At 41.8% G+C, this 22265-nt stretch overlaps 1 protein-coding gene across 2 annotated transcripts in view; it reads left to right on the top strand.

Moving 5' to 3' along the window:
- Nucleotides 1–22265, top strand: part of RASA3 (RAS p21 protein activator 3) — a 299770-nt gene that overhangs the window by 154124 nt on the left and 123381 nt on the right. For both annotated transcript variants that reach the window (XM_073614731.1, XM_073614730.1), the window contains exon 4: nucleotides 1241–1335. In XM_073614731.1, coding sequence (XP_073470832.1) covers nucleotides 1241–1335 — 95 coding nt within the window. The remainder of the gene's footprint in view (nucleotides 1–1240; nucleotides 1336–22265) is intronic.

The following is a 22265-nucleotide window of genomic DNA, read 5'->3' as shown; positions in this document are numbered from 1 at the left end:
AGAATAAGATCCAACAATGATCTTATTACATACTCTGACCTACTTATTTCTTTTCTTATTTTTAACTTTTATTTTCTACCATGGTAATGGTGTTGTTTATTTATTTGTTACAGGTATTTTTATAGCGCTATCAATTAATGCAGCGCTTTTTATTTTTCACATCAGTTCCTGCCCACAGGGAGCTTATGACCCCCCCTCTATTAATGTTTTCCTACTCCTATGGTACCGGGCTCCCCAGACCAATGGCCTGTTCACACGATCCGAAAATTGGACGCAATCGTGCGATAATCGGGTCGTTAGTACAGAGCTTTCAAGAGCCGATCACAACAGTTCATCCGATATTATTTCGCAGCACCTTCTAAACTCTGGTAAAAGCCCATGTGTACATTGACACAAAGGCTTTTATGGAGTTGAGTTTAGGGCCAAAAGCTCCTAAACTCGAGTTTAGGAGCTGCTAGTGTACATGAAGCCTAATTGTTCTGGTGACACCCCAAAATTTGGCATTTTCTTTCACTTTCATTCTCATTGATAATGGTAAACATGACAAATAGAGAGGGTGACCCACCCTAACAGGGACACACACAGCAATAAAAACCTGATAGGTGTTCTAAATCCCCTCCACTGTACTTAAAAACTAAAAAAAAAGGTTTTGGCTTTAGTTATACTTTAAAATATACAGGGATAGTTATAAAAGTCAGGTGATTCTAGGCTTTTTCCCCTAGCATTCTCCCTGTATTTATAACATAAATCTGGGTTGGGAGGGCCCCGATGATGAATGATTGGTGAAGGCACAGTGCATGGGGTGTGTGACTGTGGGCAAGCAGAAGTGGCTACTGCATGTCCTCCATACAAATCCTTTGTGATCTCCTTATTAATTCGATTTGTTTATGGTCTTTTTATTTTATCATCAGATAGACCTTTAAATACCAATTTCCACACATCCAGGCTTACCCATAATAGGGAAGTATGTTGCACACAGTATGTGCAGTAACCCAGAGCAACCTAAAAGAATAGTTCTTGCCCTGCTCTGATTAAACCAAGGTGGCTGATATAGGTTAATGAACTTTGTTGCTTGCCCTTGCACTTTTCGTAAAGTCCTATATTGTACTATATGGGTTAACTAAGAAGGTCTACATTTTGTCTTTTTTGATACTCCTCCCTCCATATCCCCCCCCCCCCCCCTCCCAAAAACAAAAAATTGAAAAAAATAATGCTTGCGTTTTCTCTGTCTCTGTTCTAGGCAAAGTTGCAATACTAAAAGAAGATCTTCAGAAGTACAACAACAGGGAAACATGGTTCCAAGTTCAACACGTGGATGCTGATTCAGAAGTACAGGTCAGCTTACAGCCATAACCCAGTAAATATAAAGTATTTCCCATGACACACATAGGTTACTACAGTGGCTCCTTAGGTTCTAGTGAGCACCCAGAGCTGATGAAGAGGATCTGTATCTGGTGCTTGAATGCTGGTGTTTCTGTATGGTCATGGTTCTCCTCAGAAACCAATCACAACCTTACATTTAAAGAGTAACTCCACTTTTGTTGGGACAAAAACATTCCCCTCTGGGTGATGTATGTGCATTGCAAGGAATTTAACAAACTTTTTGTGCAGAGTCCTACCTTTTACTATTCTAAAGAAATAGCCATTTGTTTGTCTGTGTCCATGTACATGTGCGAAGCGAATGGGAGTGACTTTATAATCAATCAGCTGGTGCACTTGCAGGGTTCTAATAAGGACATGGGCAAGGTGAGAATCCCTTTAAACAAGATTTCTCTTTCAGAGTATCTTTCCAAAAATCACATTTTTGTTGCAGGGGATGTCTAAAATCTGACTTGTATCTTAGTCCAGACTTCTGGGAAAATCAGTAAGCCAATCACACAAGCAGGAAATTACATTTCTGGGGGGCGCTCTGTACACCATCTGTGTACAGAACGCTTCCAGGTTGCCATGTTGCATTTTACAGAAAATAACAGCTCTGGATATTGAACAGGAAAGGTCATTTTTAATAACTTTCAATTACAGTATGACTTGTGTAGCAATTGTATATACAATAGTTAAATTTTTTGTATTTGTTATTTTTTCCATGAAAGTGGAGCTACCCTTTAAAGTGTTTCTAAATCCAAGATCAAAAATGTAAATTTTATATTGCAGCTTACTAGTCTTACTAGATATGATGGCTGCATTTTTATTTTTTTTTTCATTTTTTTTTTCTTAAATCTCATCTGGTGAGCCTGCCAGCAACACATATCCTGTCATAGGGTGGCACTTTTTTTTACTGTACTATGCCACATTTATGGAAAAAACGTATTGTTACCCTAGCACAAGAAAAGTACTAGGACTACAGAACACACCCCATACAGGCTGGATTGATGTGACCTGAGTCTGTCTCTAAGATACTTATCCAGAGCGCTCTCTTTGGAATATATGTGCCTTGACTAATTTAACTACTATACTGTCTTTATGGTGATTTGCTCACATTGGGTCTGGATAGCTCCCAATTGGGAAGTCAGTCTTTCTATTTTAAGATTATATGTACAAAACCATTGGCTGTTTATTGATTGTACCTGAATTTCCCACCTGAGAAGCAGTGGCTTCACCTTGGCTTACTCATTTGCACCTCTATAAGCAACATGCTATGAATTCCAGTCTACCCTACAGGCTGATATTACTCTATTAAAGATTAGGAGTGGGTTCCTGTGTACTGATTCTGTCACATGCTCCTGAACAAAGGATCCCAGAATTGCTTTGAGTCCACATGTAAACTGTAATTGGAATCTTTGCATGTTGTGAACCCCTATGTGCAGAGTAATTTTTAATGTTGTGTAATGGTACATAATAGCGTTGTTTTTATGATACTTAGTTTCTCTTCTATATGTCCACACAGTCCATGACTACATATTTTGTTCATAGTTGTACATGATTTGCTGGGATGTGGGAATATAGCACACACAGTCTGGGTTTTCCTCTCGCTATAAGACGCTCATAAGACTATGTGAAGTTGCAAATATATTTCCAGAGACATGGGCCTCCATCAGTTTACCATGAGTTTGACACTTTTTTTTTTTAATAAGGAATGTAATCAACTGGTAATCTGTAAGTTTTTTTCCAGTATTTGCTCTTTGCTCCAGTCTTTTACTATAACTTAAATCATTAACTGAATACATTTAACTTTAGCCTTTACGTTCTCAATATTTATAGAAACTGATGCATAATACATATAAACCACCAGTCTGTCCCATTTGCAGCCGCCATCTTGCTTTTTGCACAGCACAGAGATGACGATACAAAGCTGTCACTTACAACAAAGCCGCCCAACCCACCTCAGCCCTTCCTGTGCACATTTTGTGTCCCTTCCCTCTACAAGGCAGTAGGCCTATGTAAGAAGCTAGAGAGAATGGTTAAAGAAGAGCATGGTTGTTAAAGTGGTTGTAAAGTCAGAAGTGTTTTTATCTTAATGCATTCTATGCTTTAAGATAAAAAGCCTTCTGTGTGCAGCAGCCCCCCCCCCGCCCAGCCCCCCTAATACTTACCTGATCCCCATCTCTGTCCAGCGATGTCCGCGAGTGTCTTGGCCGTCCCGGAACTCTTCCACCTGATTGGCTGAGACACAGCAAGGGCGCCATTGGCTCTCGCTGCTGTCAATCAAAGTCAGTCAGCCAATCAGGACAGAAAGGGGGCCGTGCTGAACCACAGCTCCATGTGTGATAGGACACATGGAGCTGCAGCTCGACTTGGCTGCCCCCATAGCAAGCTGCTTGCTGTTGGGGCACTCAACAGGAGGAAGGGGCCAGGAGCACCAAAGAGGCACCTGAGAAGAGGAGGATCGGGGCTGCTCTGTGCCAATCCACTGCAACAGAGCAGGTAAGTATAACATGTTTGTTATTTTTATAGAAAAAAAAGAGACTTTACAATCACTTTAACATTTTGCAAAAAAAATATCTAAATTTGCACATCAGTAACAGTGCTGTTTAGTCTGCTTAGAATGCACACTTCGGGGAAAAAAGAAGCACATTTGAAACAGCAAATTATAAATATTTTCTTAACTCACCTTAAGTTTAACTTACCTTATCCCTTGCTTTGGATTGTGGGATGGCCCTCTGCATCCTGACTTACAGTAAAGGACTGCTGGTGTCTCGGTTAGGAGTCAGGCTCAGAGACTCCCATGGACGATTTGGATAAGTACACAACTAGGTCCCCCTGAGGAACAGGGTCTAAGCATTAACCAGTATTCCCCAGAGCTCCTGATGGCAGAGATAGGTTTTGCTGTGTGTTAGTACTAGGTCGCGGTCCTCATGATCATCTCACCAGGAAGTGAGCAAACCAGGGTCAAGTAGCAGATATCGCAGGTAGGGATGAAGCAGAAGTGTAGTCAGTAAACAAGCCAAAGGTTGGTAATATAAGGCATCACTGCAAGCTTTACCAGTGTTTATGAGTCCATCTCTGATTGAGGGATACTGAATTCATAAACGATTTTCCCTTAGGCACCTGTAATGTGGAAATACTGAAGAACATTAAATGTTCTCCCTGGTTGTCTGAAATTACAAGAACACAAATTGGGTTATGGCAAAATGTAATTTTAGACTAGGTCAATGTGACCAGACCGAAAAGATTAAGCTGCAGTTACCCTTATTTGCACAAATTACTTTAAACAGCGTATAAGCGTATATGCATTGTGTAAGAAATGTTTGATTTCTCTGGATGTCATGCTCAGCTATAGCGGTGAAAAGGTGGTTTATATAAACAGAGAAGTGCTTGGTTTTAAATTCTGTTTCACTTGCCCAATGTCCAAAGCTTATTCACTGAAAACCGGCAAAACAACCAAATATACATCTGAAATACAATTACTGTATGTTATACCATATGTTCTATCTGCCAAAAATGTGGAATTCTGTTTAATTAGTGTTGTGATCCAAACACCTCTGCCATTAAGCATAGCATGGTCAATGACCTTATTTTACTCTACTGCAGTTAAGCAGAACAGCTTGGTCACTGACCCACCCTTAGCCTGCTGACAACAAATACATATCATCACTCTGTTTACTTAGCCCTCTACTTCTGTTAGCAAGCTGCCAGTGTTAGATTGACAGCACTGAACCTGAATTCTACTGTGTAGAGGATTACAAGAACCTAACGTAATATAGATTAACGTATTTTACTAGATCGATTCAAAAATATTTATTTTTGAGTTATGTGAGCACTGCTTTGCATTGGTTGACCAAAGCTCAGTTTACACAGGTGGTAAAAGGGTGGTAAAAATAGGTGTTTTTTTACTTTCCCCCTAACTGCTTACAGATTAACATGATGTTAAGGGGCTAGGGGCGCCCACTGCAAGGATTGGGCTTTAATTAATGTATGCTTAAAGTGTATCTAAATCCAAAGACAAAAATGTAAGATACATTGCAGCCTACCAATCCTTAGATTAGGTTTCATTTTCTTTTTTTCTTTTTTTTTTGGGGGGGCTTTTTTCCTTTATTTTCACCTTGCAATCCTGGGAATAACACACTTCCTGCCCCTTTATACTCACACTATTTTCTTCACTATATCTATGGATGCATCCATGGTTGCCACACAGGCTGGACTTCAAACATGTTTGCATAGCCCCTAACTGTCCCTTATTTGGAACAATACAAGACTCTGGTCCAGCCTCACCTGGAGTATACTGTCCAGTTCTGGGGACCAGTCCTCAGGAAGGATGTACTGGAAATGGAGCGAGTACAAAGAAGGGCAACAAAGCTAATAAAGGGTCTGGAGGATATTAGTTATGAGGAAAGGTTACAAGTACTGAACTTATTCTCTCTGGAGAAGAGACACTTGAGAGGGGATATGATTTCAATTTACAAATACCATACTGGTGACCCCACAATAGGGATAAAACTTTTTAGTGGAAGGGAGTTTAACACGACTCGTGGCCACTCATTAAAATTAGAAGAAAAAAGGTTTAACCTTAAACTACGTAGAGGATTCTTTACTGTAAGAGCGGCAAGGATGTGGAATTCCCTTCCACAGGCGGTGGTCTCAGCGGGGAGCATCGATAGTTTAAAAAAAACTATTAGATAAGCACCTAAACAACTGCAACATACAGGGATATACAATGTAATACTGACACATAATCACACACATGGGTTGGACTTGATGGACTTATGTCTTTTTTCAACCTCACCTACTATGGTAAAAAACAAAGACCCCCTGTCTCTCTTTCCTCCTCCATCTGTCCCTCATTTTGGTCTGCTCTATGTAATATAAAAGAATAGTAGTGGTTAAAAAAAAAGGCATTTGTGAGTTTAACTAATCTTTTTTTGTATAATTCTCCTTTAAGGGGGCGTGACAAGGGGTGTGTCCTATGCCGACATACTTTTGCTAATAGCTGTCCCTCGTTCCCATCTCAAAATGTTGGGAGGTAAGATGCCCACAGATGGTGACCACTACACTGCATTTCTGGCAAGATCAACAGTTATTTCTGTTCTTGCTAAAAATGTTCTTGGCCTTAGAAAAGGGAAAAACAATGCAGCCACCACATCTAAGGACTGGTACACTGCAATATATTACATATTTGTTTTTGGATTTAGATACACTTTTAACTATAGCGTTGTGATGTGGCGAGCAGCCTTTTTAGCCATCTGTTGCTAGCTAAGCATACTGGGTAATGCAGAAGAGCGACAGCTGTGTTGAAAATGAATCAACTACAGAAAACTCCATAAGCTTGCACTGAAATTGCAGGATGGCAAGAAACTGGAGTGCTGGAAAAGGTTGATGTATATGTCACAGACATGTAAAATGTCAATCCTGCTGTTATATATGCACCAGGAGATTGATTACTATTGCAGGTTTTGTAAGACGGTATCCTACAATATATGGCATTATAAGCTGCTATTTTGAATTTTTAAGAAAAACAATTTCAAGTCTGATCAGTGCTCCATCCTAGATGTTGAATTCCTCTTTATTGAAGAGTCACTAAATATACATCCATTGATAAAGCTTTGATAGGCCAAAAGGAACTACAATTTTAAAATGAAAATGTTTTTGAATCTGACCTGTTCACATATGTGGCCTGACCGCTCCATGATACTTGTGATTATGCAGGAGTTAAAGAATAGTGAGCTTTTGTTTTGTTTTGCTTGTGGGAACGCAGTTCCTTCCTGTGTTCACTTCTCTTTAATGTTGCAGCCAATATTGATAAGAGCTGAGTAATGAAGAACCACGTGGTGTCTGCTTTTCTGTATCAGACTTTCAGTTATGGCCGTTGATGCCTGGAAGTTTGCCGGTTTTACTTCACACTCCCTTCCTGCAAGTTTGGTTGCTTGAATGATTGTGAAAAAAAAAAAAAAAAAGATCATTCATGTAAACATAAAAAAATACACACCATAGGCTTACTTCCATTATATTCTAGAAATATTCAGTAAACCCATTGAGCAGTTCCTCTGAAAGGCAGAGTAAAAAATCCCTTATTGGTTAGACCCCTGGTGCCCAACCTGCAGCCCTTTAACACTTATTCCGCGGCAAACAGTAGTCTGTGTTTTGATGCTTAAAGGGATATTTAAAGTGGTTGTATCCTCCGCTTGGTGATTTTTAACTACAGGTAAGGCTATAATAAAGGCTTACCTGTAGGTAAAATTAATATCTCCTAAACGGTTTAGGAGATATTCCTCCTGCATGCAGCTGCTGACGTCAGCGGCACATGCGCTCTGAATGGCCGGCGGATCGTGCCGGAAATTCTGAGCTCCTTGCCGGAACGGAGTGACGTCATCACGGCTCTGTCCACTCACAGTGCCAGAGCCGCGAACCCGGAAGAAACGCTGAGGGAACATGTCCTCGGCGGTGACCAGGAGTCGGTGTGGACGCTTCATTCTAAGGTAAGTACTTCATAATGAGCTAGTATGCGGTGCATACTAGCTCATTATGCCTTACAGTTATTTGTTTTGTTTTTTTTCTCAAGGCATACAACCGCTTTAAGCACTTTCAGCAGCTGATTTAACCACTTACTGAGTATATACTTTCTTCGTCTTTTAATCCTTACCTGTGTTCCAGCTGAAGCTGGTGCCATGACTACTGCCCCAGGTTTCAGGGTGGCTCCTTTCACTTGCATAATCATCAGGAGACACCCTTGCATGCAGGGACTAGGGTTGTGTTTCATTACATGCATCAATAGAAATACAAAATCATATGTCTCACAAATGGACAGCTGAAATCTTTCGATGAACTGAAATCTCTACATCAGTTGCCAAATACCCAATTTTTTTGGCATATACAACTAAGACACCCATACCAAACACAGTTTAAATGTGTAAGGGCTTCATTCTCAGTGTCTGCTTTTGAACCGTGACCGTGTGTATGCCAGACAAGTTTGAGCCAACATCCTTCGGAAAAAAATCCACGGTTTTGTTGTTGGAAAATCCGATCGCGTGTACGGGGCATAAGAGCATTTTCAGAAAATACCTACTGATCTAGTCTGTCACTCTCTGTTTACCTTAAAAGAAAGCGCAAAGAATCTTATCTTTGAGTAAACTACTGGTCCCATCAATCCACCATGTAGTGAGTTTGAACAAAAGCAGATATTTAAAGTTTAGCCTGGGTAAGAATCATGGTTGTTCCCATAGATACAATGAAGAAAAAAGTGTGGGCATGAAGGTAGGGTAAAGCCGGCCATACACATATAGGTTTCTTTTGTTCAGCCGAGGGGCTGCATTTCTCTATTCTTGTATACCGACAACCGGTGCCATCGGCTGTCAGAATACCCCAACAGTGCCTGCTTCTTATTGGATGCAGTCACTGTTCACCTGAAACTTTTCCATCCGGCTTCCTTGACATCCTCAACTGAAAAATCGACTTTTGTTGATCTGGGTGTTGCTAACAGGACCATTTATGGAGCCCGTAGATAAATTGACCAAATTAAATTTACAGTACATGCGTATGGCCAACGTCTTCCCCTCCTCTCTGTGGCGCCGGCATTGTCACTGTGGTCGCCTGGCTGTGGCTTCACAGCCGGGCACACACTGCGCATGCGCGGGCCGCGCTGCGCACTGTGACTGGCCGGGCAATCATCTGGGACCTGTGACGTGTCCCAGATGATTTCCGAGAGGGAGGGGGGAGAGGAAAGAGGGTTTCCGCCTCCCCCCAAAAAATGGCATGTCATGTGGCATGTCAGGGGGTCACCTTCCCTTAAAGCGGAAGTTCCATTTTTGGGTGGAACTCCACTTTAAAGAGGGTTACTAGAGCTTCTATAATTGTATCTACGCCTCTAGAGCAGGGGTCTCCAAACTTTTGAAACAAAGGGCCAGTTTACTGTTCTTGCCATCAGTGGGGTTAAACAATGCCCCGTCTTTAGTATTAGGGGGAAAAATAGTGCTCCATCATTGGTTACATAGTTACATAGTAGGTGAGGTTGAAAAAAGACACAAGTCCATCAAGTACAAGCTATTGGTGTCAGTGGGAGAAATAGTGCCCTACTGTTAGTGTCATTAAAGTGGTTCTAAATGTAGAAGGTATTTTTTTATCTTAAAGCATTCTATGCATTAAGATGAAAAACCTTCTGTGTGCAGCAGCCCCCCTCAGCCCCCCTAACACTTACCTGAGCCCATCTCAATCCAGCGATGTTGCACAAGAGTCTCGGCTTTCCGGGGCACCCCCCCATTGGCTGAGACAGCAGCGGGTGCCATTGGGTCTCACTGCTGTCAATTAAAGTCAGTGAGCCAATGAGGAGAGAGAGGAGGCAGGGCTGGGCTGTGTCTAAATGGACGCGCAGAACGGTGGCTTGCCTTGGGTGCCCACATAGCAAGCTGCAGGAGGGAGGGCCAGGAGCACCAGCAAGGGACCTGAGAACAGGATGATCTGGGCTGCTCTGTGCAAAACCATTGCACAGAGCAGGTAAGTGTCACACGTTTGTTATTTTTAAACCAAAAAAAGAGACTTTCACTTTAATGGGCGGCACAGTGATGTAGTGGATAGCACTTTCACCTAGCAGTAAGAAGGGTCGCTTTTTCGAATCCCAACCACGACACTACATGCCTGGAGTTTGCATGTTCTCTCTGTGCCTGCGTGGGTTTCCTCCGGGTACTCCGGTTTCCTCCCACACTACAAAGACATGCTGGTAGTCAGGAACTGCTTGAGTCCTATTTGTATCTATTGTAGCAGCAGATCGTAGGCAGTATAGTAAGCTAATAACCCTAAGGCTATGTACACACAGTAGGATTTTCCGACAACAAAAGCGTGGATTTTTTTCCGAAGGATGTTGGCTCAAACTTGCCTTGCATACACGTGGTCACACAAATGTTGTCGGAAATTCCGAACGTCAAAAACGCGGTGACGTACAACACGTACGACGAGCCAAGAAAAATTAAGTTTAATAGCCAGTGTGGCTCTTCTGCTTGATTCCGAGCATGCGTGGACTTTTGTGCGTCGGAATTGTGTACACACGCTCGAAATTTCCGACAACAAGTCTTGTTGTTGGAAAATTTGAGAACCTGCTGAACCTGCTGTTGGCGGAAATTCCAACAACAAATGTTCTATGGAGCATACACACGGTCGGACTTTCCGACAACAAGCTCACATCCAACATTTGTTGTTGGAAAATCCTATTGTGTGCACGGCCCATAAGTGTGCTCTGTTTGTTACAATGTAACATATAACAACCCCAGGCTCCTGATGCTCTCTGAAAGCCAGCATAAGCACCATATGTGTATTGTAGAAGTAAATGTTTCTAGTAAGCACATCCCTTGAAGTTCTTTTTCATATACACCACAGTGGCTCTATTTTGCATTCCCCCATATTATAATCAGTTTTATATGTAAGAGTAGCCATAGGCATGAGTTAATGTTTTTTGGTAACCTCATGTTTGTGGGTTTCCCATAGGTCTGCTATCTACCTGCTATAGAGGTACAGTTCATACATTTGATTAGAAAGACAGTTGTCAAGCATGATACAGTATTGTATTGAAGATGTATTTTAGGCCTGACCCTTCCTTATTGCCCTACCTTATTGCCCTGCCTCTCTATGGGGCGAACACATAGGGACTGATAAGTATTTCTGACCAATATTTCTCTACTTCTGTTCTGAGAACCTACAGTACATTGCTGTCACTGGGCTATTCATAGCAGACTCATCTTTTGGACACTGTATGGTCTCTTAATAGGGAGTTCCCTCATCATATAGTCCCTATTGGGTCTATGGAGTCAAATGTAACTTCTTGCTGGAGTGCGAGGGAGGTGTAGTAGGTGGCTGCCTTTATACAATATATGTGTACTAAGGTGATGACAACCATCAGAGCTTGATCTGTTTTGGTAGCTCGTTCATCCATCCTCTGATTGACCTCTGTGCCCGATGCTGTAATTTTGGGTACTACCAGCTAAAGTTGGAGCTGTAGTATGGGGCAACCAGTTGATGGGCTAAACGGATATATGCTCTTAGAGGGAACTCTTATTTGTTGGAACAAGACATATGACTTACTGTGAATATGTTGCCGAATGTTTTATACACATTATAGCCTTTTATGCTAAATATCATCTTGCAAGTTTACAGCTCTTCTTGATGTATGTATGTATGTTTTTAGTCCCGAAGTGCATAACTTTACAACCAACCATATATTGCTTCAGTTCTGCTTAAGTTGGAGACGTTCTTAAAGGCATTATTCCACTACATTGCTCGGTGCAAACACAGGGAAATACATTCGAAAGGCCCGTACACACAATACGAAAATCGGAAGTAAAATTTCGTCTGACGAACGATCTGCCGATTTTTCGGATTGTTAGTATGGTGCTTTCTACAGCCGATTCCGTTTTTTCGACAGACAAAAGCTGGATGTGCAGACTATAACATTTTTGTCGTACGTGAACTCAACGTCCGATTTTCGTTTTATCAGTGCGGTTTTCGTCGGAAAAAAATCGTAAGAGCAAGACTATGCATGCTCAGAAACTAAAGAATACATACTAGTGGTGCACCGAAATTTCGGCTGCCAAAAATTATCAGCCGAAAACTGTGTTTTTGTCATTCGGCCGAATGACAAAATCAGCCGATATCTAAAAGGGGGCGTGGTCCCCCGGGTGCCGCCCATTGCGGGAGTGTCCCTCCTTCCTGCTCTCCTAGTGTGGGCACACCCGCCCAGGGGCGGGCTGACCATCGTCTGCTTCATCGTAGGAACGCCAGGTTTCCTCCCTGCTCAGAAAAACCCTGTCCTCAGCCTGCCCAATCTACCATCCCAGCGTCTGTGTCCGGCTGCGGCTCCTCCCCTGTGGTTGCCTAGCAACGGGACGCTGTAGACGGTAAAGTGGTGGATGAAGGTACTATGGCGTGACAGCGTCCAAGGAGGAGGGAAAACGAGAGTGGGCGGGAAGAAGGAGAAGGCGGCAGAGGAGAGGACCAGAGGGGATCCCATCACCAAGGAGAACAAGGAGTTCTACAAACTCCAGATCTGGGACCTCAAGGGCTGTCTGGAGAGGTGATGGTAGAGGGGGCTACAGGTCTAAGCATGCCCTGACTGGAAGAGGAGCAACAAGTTTAAGGTTGCACTACAACTCCCAGCATGCCATGGCAGAGTAAAAGTAAATGTTTTCATGAAAGTGCATCAAACTCCTGCATACCACCTCTTTGATGCGCCTTCATAAAACACACATACTGATCTAATGGTAGCACGTCTAAAAACGTGCATAGAAAATGTGACAGGGAAAAGAACGTACCACACTCATGTGGTTCCGGCCAAAGTCATGTTTGTGCATTTTCATGTGCATTTGTGGCGCATAAAAATGCAGCGCTCTGCATTTTTTTTTAAATGCAAATGAAAGCGCTGCAGTGGTATAGTATAATCAAAGCTGATTGTGATCCTTCTGACTCTGACCATCTCCTATACCATGTCCCCAGTCTCTGACCATCTCCTGTACCATGTCCCCAGTCTCTGACCATCTCCTGTACCATGTCTCCAGTCTTTGACCATTTCCTGTACCATGTCCCCAGTATTTGACCGTCTCCAGTACCATATCTGCAGTCTTTGACCATCTCCTGTACCATGTCCCCAGTCTCTGACCATCTCCTGTACCATGTCTCCAGTCTTTGACCATTTCCTGTACCATGTCCCCAGTATTTGACCGTCTCCAGTACCATATCTGCAGTCTCTGACCATCTCCTGTACCATGTCTGCAGTCTCTGACCATCTCCTGTACCATGTCTGCAGTCTCTGACCATCACCTGTACCATGTCTGCAGTCTCTGACCATCTCCTGTACTATGTCTGCAGTCTCTGACCATCTCCTGTATCATGTCTGCAGTCTCTGACCATCTCCTGTAGTATGTCTGCAGTCTCTGACCATCTCCTGTACTATGTCTGCAGTCTCTGACCATCTCCTGTACTATGTCTGCAGTCTCTGACCATCTCCTGTAGTATGTCTGCAGTCTCTGACCATCTTCTGTACTATGTCTGCAGTCTCTGACCATCTCCTGTACTATGTCTGCAGTCTCTGACCATCTCCTGTATCATGTCTGCAGTCTTTGACCATCTCCTGTAGTATGTCTGCAGTCTCTGACCATCTCCTGTATTATGTCTGCAGTTTCTGACCATCTCCTGTACTATGTCTGCAGTCTCTGACCATCTCCTGTATCATGTCTGCAGTCTCTGACCATCTCCTGTATCATGTCTGCAGTCTTTGACCATCTCCTGTATCATGTCTGCAGTCTCTGACCATCTCCTGTATCATATCTGCTAGAGGTGCATCGCATGGAAATTTTGCTAATACTATTAGCAATGTGTTATATAAAAATGTATACAGTCATTTTCAGTATTGGTCATTTTCGGTATCAGTTTCGGTTTTTGGCCTAGTGTATATTTCATTTTCGGTATCGGTTTTGGCACAAAAAAAACATTCGTGCACCCCTAATACATACAAAACTATTCAACACATTGGGGTTGATTTACTAAAGGCTAATAGACTGTGCACTTTGCAAAGTGCAGCTGCCCTCTGCAAGGGCAGTTGCCCCAAAGCTTAGTAAATAAGGTACGGCTTCACTTTGCAAAGAGTACCCGTTCACGTGCAAAGCAATAAAAAAAACAGCATATTTGCTTGTACATGATTGGATGATGGAAGTCAGCAGAGCTTCTGCTCATTTACTAAGCTCTAGAGCAACTGCTCTTGCAGAATGCAACTGCACTTTGCAAAGTGCACAGTCTATTTGCCCTTAGTAAATCAACCCCATTACGTCACTTCTGAAGTTGAATTCTGACGTATGAGAATTTTCCTATGGTGAGTAACCTCTTCACTTTCAACATGAGACAAGGAAGCAAAAAAAAAAAAACGGACGAACGGTCGTCCGAAAATCTGATTGTGTGTACGAGGCTATAGAGCATGGAAACAAAAGGTGCTCAGATTTACAGCTCAATTTCTTTAGCATGCAGCCACAACCACAGAGGTGAAACGCCTGCCCAACATGCTGTGAAGAAGACAGGCTGGTGTTCATGAAATCTCATGCCCCCTATTTATTTGAAAACTCTAGATCTGAATAGTAGAGGCATATTGAATATCTGTATAGACGCCATTGTTTCCATAGAGAGAGCAAAGTTTACAGTGTGCTGGCAGGCTTTTTTTACTTCGTGGTTATGGTTGCTTTCAAAAAAGAAAAATTGAACGCCTGAGGCTAGAAGCTGATTGGTTACTATGCTCAGCTGCTCAATAGTCTGTCTGCTATAGTTTTAGTACATTCCCTCCTTTTTGTTTTGAATTGATGCACCTGGAAGGAATTTAGCTGATTTTAATCTGAACTTTGTTGGGCTGTATATTGGGGTGAAAAAATTGGTGGTTCCACGGTTTTACCAGCCACCAATCAGAGCTTTAGCATTACAGCCTGACAGGATTGGTTCATGTCCATGGCAATTTTAACTTGCATTACAGAGTTTAACAGGTGGCACCGCCTTTCAAACTCGCCCATTGAGATCAATCAGACTAAATGCTTGGCTCACAGTTGCAGTGTGATCCGATAATGTAAAACTGCCATTCAGCAATAAATAAATAAAAATTAAAGAAAACAAAAAAACAGGCATTATGAGGCAGCAGCAGCACCTCCTGAACGCCTCACAGCTGCTGCTATACTGCCTCCTGAAAAGCAAATCACTGCAGCTGGCTTTTCAGAGGCAGAAAGGATTTCAAAGTTGTGCAGGAACCTTTTTTAAAGTCGGTGCGTCTTATGTAGCATCAGTTAAGATGGCTCTCACGGGGAAACATTCAATTTTGACATTCCATGCAACTTGGGGTCTCACAAGTCGGATCCCATGTCGCAGCAGTGTAAACCGAGCCTTAAACTCTGTAATTGTCTACTTTTTTTTTTTTTATTATCTCATTTAATTCCTTCCTGCCCAGCCCCCATGTCCTTTTAACAGGAGGGACTGAATGATTATATGACCACTGTGGTTGGCTGTCACAGTAGTCACATGTCCAGGAGCCAGTTCCAGGTGTCTTTACCGGCTTGGTCACAGATACCTTGGCCGCTCATGGGTGCATATAAGTGCCAAATGGCTGTTAAAGCCCACCCTGTTTGCCACTACACATATGTGTTATGTGGGCGGCAAGAGGTTTACTCTTATTCGTTCCAGTTATTTGTTTTCAGTTACAGATTGTGTTTGGAATTAGTCTGTGTTCCTATATCACCACATTTGTTATTTTTGTCATTAACAACCAATCAGCTGTTATCTTTGAGCTTCTTTGCATCCCTGGAAAGAGAAATGAACATGCAATGATTGTTAGCATTTCTCCTTGTCAAATGTCAGGTGCAGTGGTCATTATCTGTAACTAATTATACATCTGTTTGTATGTAAGTTAAATAATCTATAACAACCGTGTGAAAATACCATCAAGGTTAACAGCTGTGCCATTGCTTAAAATAAAGATGTGCCTTAATCTGCTATATAAATGTAAAAAGAGAAAAATTTACAGTTCATCAAGAGTTATGATGTAATCAGCTGCAACTGTGCTAAATATTGCCAGCCATGGAAAGACCGTTACACTCTGTCTCCAATGTATGATTCCATCTAGTTACACCCTTCATTTTTTAAATCACATCCGCGTCACGCTCTACTTTTACAAACCATATATTGTCTTGGCTGACTAACTGGCTAAAATTAGGCAATTTTAGAAGTTTGTTTATAGAACTTCAGTTCCTTGGCTGATGCATGATCAGGATCTATAAATGTTATTACATTTTAGTTGATATATTGCAAAACTTGTTTTATTTTCATATTACCCAGTACTTTGTTGTTAATAAAAGTTATGATCAGTGAAAATTTTGGATGGATTGGTGAATATGGTAAATATGCTTGTTCTACAGTTTAACGTACAGTTTATGCATATAGCATGTCAGCGTACACTGCTCTTTTTACCAAAAACTGAAGCCAGCTTGAATGTGTTAAATCTAGCAGGCAATAATGTAATCACTTTCATTTTCTACCCTGTAATGAATTAATAAGGAAGCGATTATGTAATTTTTGCATCCAGAACTGAGCTAAGGAACACCCCTACACATAACCTAAAATATTAAGTAGAACTCGGGCCTGTGTAAAAAAACAAAAAAACAAAAAAAAAAACACTCCGTTATTAGAGATGCCCTAGGTGTACATCTTCCTCTTGTAAATAGTATGTAGAAATAGCATGGAGGCACCATGGATTACTGCTGTCCAGTTCCATTAACCAGTGTTAGCAGTGAGATCCATCAAATAAAACAAAGACCACCCTGTTTCCCTCAGGCCTTGTGGATCTGACCCAGTTTCTAGGATGGCGTTACCATAACTTTGAAATCAACTTTTTACTGCAGTCTCCAGTTCGAAGACTGGCAGGAAATTTGGGCTGCAACTGCCAAAAGTTCTAGGAATGTCCTAGCACTAGAGAAATCCTACATGGTCCTCTATAGATGATATCACACAAAATATTTCCCCACTTACAGGGCACACATCTGATGGACCTTCTATTGAGGCAATAGATTATGAATAAAGGTATAAAATCTCAGCTAACCAACGCCAGAACCTGGTAGACCCCCTCAATGAACTTTGACAAGTCAGAAACAAATAAATGGTATAATGTTCACAGGAAAACGCATGGCAATTCTGGCGGATACACACAAGACATTCCTAAAACTATGGCAGCCTTGGATATCGTACACAGGGTTGACTACCCTCACTAACTTTTTGTTTAGTAGATGACCTCTAGACTCTCATAACCCTTCATCCCCCCGTCCTTTTTTCTCTCCTTCTTCCTTTCCTACTGTACCTCTCCTTTATCCCTCTTCCCCTTCAACCCCCTCACTTTTTATCAACCGATTTCTTAAACCCTTCCCTATATCTAGCCCTTCCCCTGATTCTTTTCCTTACCTAAACCCCTATTTACCTCCTTTCTCCATCTCTTCCCACCCTCCTGACCCCGGTAATAATTCGGCCACAGCTTTCCACCTCCTCACCTTTCTAGACAACCCTACTGCATCTCAAATGTTGGCCTCCTATACTGCACTATAACCAATGATATGCATAGGTCTGTTTGTTGTTATTATTATACCGTTGCTCTGGAATTGTCTCTTTTATGGCTACCAGTATATACTTTGTAAACATCTAAAATTGAATACAATGTTTGTGCTGGCCTCCTCTTGTCATGCTGATCTCTTCAGTACTTTCGGCGTCACTAATCTGGAGCAAGCTTTCTGATGATAGTCTAACTTCACTGGATGCACACATGTTTCATGTGATTTGGAAACTTTTGAGGTCTTTGAATCAGCATGGCGGCCAGGTGAATAGAATTTTCAGATGGAAATCAGCAATAATTGGTTGGAAGACTGTGTTTAGAAGAGTTGTTGTGCACGGAATTGCAGTTTTTTTTAAATTTTTGCTACCTGTTGATATCATGGAGCTCCTCTTCTTCTTTTATACCAATTCAATGCATATAGTTTTTTGAAGGATTTGGAACGGAGACACACTTACCAAATGCAGCGTACACACGAGCGGAATGTCCGACAGAAAAGGTCAGACGGAAGATTTTCATTGTATATTCCGATCGTGTGGAGGCCTCATCTGACTTTTATATTTCGAAAATTCTGACGGACCTAGAAATAGAACATGTTCTATATCTTTCCGATGGAACCAATTCCTATCGGGAAAACCGCTCGTCTGTATGCTGTTCCAACAAAAATGACGCATGCTCTGAAGCAAGTACGAGACGGAAGCTATTGGCTACTGGCTATTGAACTTCCTTTTTCTAGTCCCGTCGTATGTGCTGTATGTCACCGCGTTCTTGACGATCGGACTTTGGTGTGATCATGTGTACACAAGACAGTCTCAGCGGAATTCTGTCGGAACTCCGTCGGAAAAACCTTCAGAGTTTATTCCGATGGGAAAACCGGTCGTGTGTACGCGGCATTAGGGTTATAAGATGTGTGAGGTAACAGGAAATTTAAATGCATTCTTTAATGGCTCTTTAGTAAAGACACACATTTATTGTTAGCTTCTGTAGTATCTTTCCACGTGTCTATTGTTAGGCCCATCTGTGTTTGAAACATCAGCTCAGTACCAAATATGCTGCTATCAGATGCTGCTTTAATATTGCCGGGTGTATTGCTGTGCCACTTAATTCATCAATGATAACAATTTCAAACAATTTCCAGAAAATACCGTACTTTGCTACTAAGCCTGTATGTTGGGCAATGTAATGCACAGTACCAGTCTTGGCAGACTTTGGTATACTGGAGTCTTTTTCATCACCGGTTAATTAAAACTACAGTATATACACATTGTTACAGCATTTTAAAACTAAATGTAATAATTATAAGGTCTTTTCTGCACAGTAAATAAGATTAGATGGTCAAAAACAAATTCTAACGACCAAGTATGGTTTTAGGGTTTCAAACTACTAGAGGCAAATTTATGAATCTCATGACTGTCCCAGGAAAGTAGGGATATTAGGAAGATCTGATTTACTACATATATGTGGTTAGTTAGCCCATTTTTGCACAAGGCATGTCATGTGAAAATGCATAAGATTGCTGTATTAACTCTTCATACAACAGGGCAATAATTCATTCAGTGTGTTCTAAATTGTACTGTAATTTAAAAACCAACAGTAACTGTGTATATAAGATAATTTACGTGTGTCTTTGATAAATAAGAGGGACACAAAAGGAATAAGTGTAGAAAAGTATAGTTTCATCAATGGTGGACTATATGCAGGTATTTTTGTTGGTATTTTTCTTAACACACAGATGAAGAGAAGGATCATGTAGTGGACTTCGGGTCCAAAAGCAAACAAGGGCTCCACAGAAAACTTTTGTTGGCAAAGACACACACATGCCAAACTCATATGATAAAGACATTTTGGCTAATAAACATATAATAATGCTTCTTTTTTATGATGTGGGGTGCATTCCTTTGTAAGGGTAAGAACTAGGTTCACAAGCTCATTAGCCTGGAACTAGTGTGACTACCTCTGTGTTTAGTGTTTATAGAATGCCATACCTGCAGACTAGTTGGTAAAATAAACCCAAAATGAATACCAAACCTAAAGTGATTCTAAAGACAGAAGTTTTTTTATCTTGATGCATTCTATGCATCAAGATAAAAAACCTTCCCTGTGCAGCAGCCCCCCTAATACTTACCTGAGCCCAATCTCGATCCAGAAATGTTACACGAGAGACTCGGCTGTCCAGGACTCTCCCTCCTGTTTGGCTGAGACACACAGCAGGCGCCATTGGTTTCCACTGCTGTCAATCAAAGTCAGTGAGCCAATGAGGAGAGAGTGGGGGCACTCAGCAGAAGGGAGTGGCCAGGAGTACTGGCGAGGGACCAGAAAAGAGGAGGATCGGAGCTGCTCTGTGGAAAAGCACTACACAGAGCAGGTAAGTGTAACATGTTTGGTATTTTTAAACAAAAAAATAAAGGCTTTAGTATCACTTTTGCCAAACAGCGCACAACGATGTATGTCGGCACAATGGGACGGCTGCGCAAATGGGCGTAGCTGTATGTCCCCTTTAGGACGCAGCATTGTAGGCACGCACGAGCCGCCGGCGGGGTGCGCGCTCGCCCGCTGCATACTCCGTGAGCGTGCCCGCGGGACCCACGGACTCTATGTCTGCCGGGGGCCCACGATTGTGACACGGAGTGGCAGAACGGGGAGATGTAAACAAGGCTGTTCTGCCTAGCAACATGACAGGGAGCTACTGCTCCCTGTCATTGGGAGCAGTGATCTCTGTTATGTTGCAGTGAGCCCATCCCCCCTACAGTTAGAATCAATACCTAGGACACACCTTCCCTGCCAGTGACATTTACACAGTAATCAGTGCATTTTGATAGCACTGATCGCTGTATAAATGACAATGGTCCCAAAATAGTGTCAAGTGTCCGATGTGTCTGCCGCAATGTCGCAGTCACGATAAAAATTGCAGATCGCCGCCATTATTATTATTAAAAAATTAATAATAAAAATGCCATAAATCTATCCCTTATTTTGTAGACGCTATAACTTTTGCGCAAACCAATCAATATACGCTTATTGCGTTTTTTTTTACCAAAAATATGTGGAAGAATACATATCAGCCTAATTTGAGAAAGAAATTTAGTTTATCTATCTTTTGAGGATATTTATTATAGCAAAAAGTAAAAAATATTTTTTTTTTCAAAATTGTCGCTATTTTTTTGTTTATAGCGCAAAAAATAAAAACTGCAGAGGTGATCAAATACCACCAAAAGAAAGCTCTATTTGTGGGGAAAAAAGGACATCAATTTTGTTTGGGTGCAACTTTGTATGACCGCGCAATTCTCAGTTAAAGCGATGCAGTGCCGTATCGCAAAAAGTGCTCCGGTCAGGAAGGGGGTCAATTCATCCGGGGCTGAAGTGGTTAAAGTGTATGTAAACAGTGGACTTCTTTTATTTGCTACCTTTTGGTCTGTTAAATATATATAAATATACACACTATATTACCAGAGGCAGGATAGGCTTCTCTGAAGAGAAAGGTATATATATATATATATATATATATATATATATATATATATATATATATATATATATATATACACACACATACACACATACATACATACATACACACACATATACATATACACATACATACATATACTATATTACCAGAAGTATTGGGACACCTGCCTTTACACACACACATGAACTTTAATGGCATTCCAGTCTTAGTCCGTAGGGTTCAATATTATGTTGGCCCACCCTTTGCAGCTATAACAGCTTCAACTCCTTTGGGAAGGCTGTCCACAAGGTTTAGGAGTGTGTCTATGGGAATGTTTGACCATTCTTCCAGAAGCGCATATGTGAGGTCAGGCACTGATGTTGGATGAGAAGGCCTGGCTCGCAGTCTCCGCTCCTAATTCATCCCAAAGGTCTTCTATCGGGTTGAGGTCAGGACTCTGTGCAGGCCAGTCAAGTTCCTCCACCCCAAACTCGCTCATCTATGTCTTTATGGACCTTGCTTTGTGCACTGGTGTGCAGTCATGTTGGACCAGGAAAGGGGCTATACCCAAACTGTTCCCACAAAGTTGGGAGCATGAAATTGTCTTGGTATGCTGACTCCTTAGGAGTTCCCTTCAATGGAACTAAGGGGCCAAGCCCGACCCCTGAAAAACAACCCCACACCATAATCCCCCCTCCATCAAATGATTTGGACGAGTGCACAAAGAAAGGTCCATAAAGACATGGATGAGCGAGTTTGGGGTGGAGGAACTTGACTGTTCTGACCTCAACCTGATAGAACCTTTGGGATGAATTAGAGCGGAATCTGCGAGCCAGGCCTTCTCCTCCACATCAGTGCCTGACCTCACAAATGCACTTCTGGAAGAATGGTCAAACATTCCCATAGACACATTCCTAAATCTTGTGAACAGCCTTCCCAGAAGAGTTGAAGCTGTTATAGCTGCAAAGGGTGGGCCAATTTAAATGTTGAACCCTACGGACTAAGACTGGAATGCCATTAAACTGCATGTGCGTGTAAAGACAGGTGTCACAATACTTTTGGTAATATAGTGTGTGTATATGTGTGTGTATGTATGTATGTATGTGTGTGTATATATATATATATATATATATATATATATATATATATATACCTTTCTCTTCAGAGAAGCCTATCCTGCCTCCATCTAACAACTGCACTATTTTCTCCATTAGCTCATCCCCCACAGCTATTACCCATTTGTATTACTTGACCCTCCCTCCTAGATTGTAAGCTCTAATGAGCAGGGCTCTCTAATTCCTCCTGTATTGAATTGTATTGTAATTGTACTGTCTGCCCTAATGTTGT

This window comes from Aquarana catesbeiana, linkage group LG02 (assembly GCF_042186555.1).
Source record: "Aquarana catesbeiana isolate 2022-GZ linkage group LG02, ASM4218655v1, whole genome shotgun sequence".
NCBI classification, from domain to species: Eukaryota; Metazoa; Chordata; class Amphibia; order Anura; family Ranidae; genus Aquarana; species Aquarana catesbeiana.
Note: the sequence above shows the minus strand (reverse complement) of the source record. Positions and strands in the feature narration are given on the sequence as shown.